Raw genomic sequence first — 2,613 nt, forward strand, 5'->3', positions numbered from 1 at the left:
ACGGCATAATTACAAGCGGAGTAACTTGACGTCACAGCAGGCATAAGAACAGCCGGTGTTTCTCGTGAGGGTTTTCCCCGGGAAACAAACGCAAAAATACACAAACACACACATACATAGGCCTACTGTACACACACACACACACACACACACACACACACACACACACACACACTCACAAGCTTCCCCCAGACCAGTAATCCAAACAAAAATATCTTCCCTCCGTTACTACTTTGATCATTTGCTAATAATCAATCAGATCGATGGATTCCAGAGAAGAGGAACTTTGAAGGCCTTTTTCTCAAAATGATGACTCGGTGACAGTCATTATATAATGTGACATATTTTGCTTAATATTTGGAGTACAAAAACAATCCTGATATCATTAGAAAGCTAGGAATCTCCTCTTTCCAGCAGTGTATACAACTCAAAACGTGTCTTCGGGTCAATGCGACTGATTTCGACAGGTCACATATGTACAAGTGCAGCTAGAGGGGCCTTTTTCTTAATCAGTCCATTAATGCCAAAGAGATAACTGTCAGGCCATGAGACTGTTAAACACCTGAAGTTTTGAAAGAACATCCATAACATTCATCTGTTTGCAACTCACATATATCAATATTCCAATTGCTGTATATAGACTATTCTGCACAGTTTCTATTATATTCTGTTTCTATTATAATCTGTTTTATTGTGTTGCACTGTGGGAGGAGCCTGTGACCTAAGATTTTCATTGTCATAACTACACTGTAACTATGCACACATAACCATACAAGCCTTGAAACCTTGAGGGGGGGAATAAAGGTATTCTGATTGTGTTTCCCCGCAGCTCTGTGCTGCTTCAGGAGATCCAGTCTCACCTGGAGCAGGGCCACGTGGCGATCGTCCTGGTGAACGCCGTGGTGTTGACCTGTGACCTCTGCTCCTCGCCCGTCAAATACTGCTGCTTCCTGCCCGTGGGACAGAAGTGTTTCTGCAGGAAGCCGTACCAGGGGCATTTCGTGGTGGCGTGCGGCTACAACAGGACCACCGGCTGCATCTTCTACAACAACCCGGCGTACTCTGACCGTGAGTAAACCCTCGTTGGATGTGGCATCACTGAATTTGTACAAAAATCAAGTCACAGTATCAATTGGTTACAGGGAAAAACAGACCAAACTGATTGAAAGGTATAATGTGTTCAAGTCCAGCTGTTAAACGGATACAAAATCTGCCATTAATGGACTTTTTACCCAATTAATGCAGCATTTTTACAACAAAGCTTTTAAAGAATGTTCGTTTTTTAACTGTACATTTTAACAGAAGATGTATTTTTGTTATTTCTTCTTGAGCGTCATATTAAATATGTTATAAAATATTAAAATAAATCCTGGATTTTACTTATTTATTCATTTGACTAAAACAACATAATATTGACATAAACTGAACAGAAATAGATCAAAGAAAAGCAAATTTTCAGGTTGATATTTGTATTTTGTGCCTCTCTTGTTTTACTTACAATTGCATTTGACAGAAGATTAAGAAAAAATACAAAAAACGGACCTTTCTTTTTGTGTTTTCCAGGCGTGTGCTGCACCAGCGTCAGTGTTTTTGAGGAGGCTCGGCGGAGCTATGGGACAGATGAAGATATCCTGTTGATCTATAAAGAGAGCTGATGGACAGTGAGGATGAGTTTTATCTTCCTCAGCGGATCGTCGTAGCGACAGGATGATTCAGATCCAAGGACTCACAGCTTCTATATTATCTTTCTCAGTTTTTCCGGTCTTATAATACCACCACTCGAAGGCTGGGATGATCATAATCCATATTGAATTTATTTTTATATCCACCTTCGCTGAGCAGATGAGTCTAAACTCATTTTACTGTGGAATTTTAACGACTGACTTTGGAGCTGAGGAAATCTCAAACTGTGAGAATCATGACAAGATAGGAAATGTACTTGTGCTTATAATCCATCCAGGACTGATGATGAGAACATTTAATTTATCCTTTTGAGAACGTCAGTCGCTTCCGATTGACCGTGATGGGATTTTATTTTGGAGTCAACGACGAAAGACACAAATATTTTGGTCAATTTTAAAAGATTGGTATAAGACAGTGGTGGGCGTTATTTAAAGGGCCACACAACGCTTCATCTCTTATTTTTTCCAGAAATAAGATCACATGAGTGACACTTGGAAGAGGCGGGACTTCCTCTCTTAATTTATTCGTCCTGTTGAATCCTCGTCACCAGTTTCATCTCCATCTAAATCCTCTTTACTTACCTCATTGTTACTTTTTATTCTTATAGAGTGGTGCAGGAAAGAGTCCGAAAACACGGAAATTAGTCTGTATTCAACGTCCGATGGTTTTTCTGAATGTGTTTTTGTTTTTTAAGCCTGAAATAAGGTCTGTGGTTAACACAACGTTTTGTTCTATGACATAAAATACGTGAGTTATACCCCACTGGTGAATTTTAAAATGGCAGTTGCTAACAAGTGTCTAAATGAGACGATTAAACGTCATCACGCCCAACATTAGCCGCCTTTAGCTTAGCGGTTGCTACGAGAAGTCATGTGACCGTGCTGTAGTTCCTGTATAGCCCAACATTAGCCACCTTTAGCTTAGCGGTTG

General features: G+C 40.0%; 1 protein-coding gene across 1 annotated transcript; it reads left to right on the plus strand.

Annotated features, from left to right (window-relative positions):
- Positions 1-785: 785 nt before the first annotated feature.
- On the plus strand, positions 786-2,423 carry gucd1 (guanylyl cyclase domain containing 1; the record flags this gene model as incomplete). Its single annotated transcript, XM_010796961.1, has 2 exons — positions 786-1,068; positions 1,564-2,423. Coding segments are annotated over 2 exons (375 nt in total), but the record flags the coding sequence as incomplete, so codon positions are not given.
- Between the last annotated feature and the right edge of the window lie 190 nt (positions 2,424-2,613).

The sequence above is a fragment of the Notothenia coriiceps genome, unplaced genomic scaffold (assembly GCF_000735185.1).
Source record: "Notothenia coriiceps isolate Sejong01 unplaced genomic scaffold, NC01 NC01_scaffold00037424, whole genome shotgun sequence".
In the NCBI taxonomy this organism is placed as follows: Eukaryota; Metazoa; Chordata; class Actinopteri; order Perciformes; family Nototheniidae; genus Notothenia; species Notothenia coriiceps.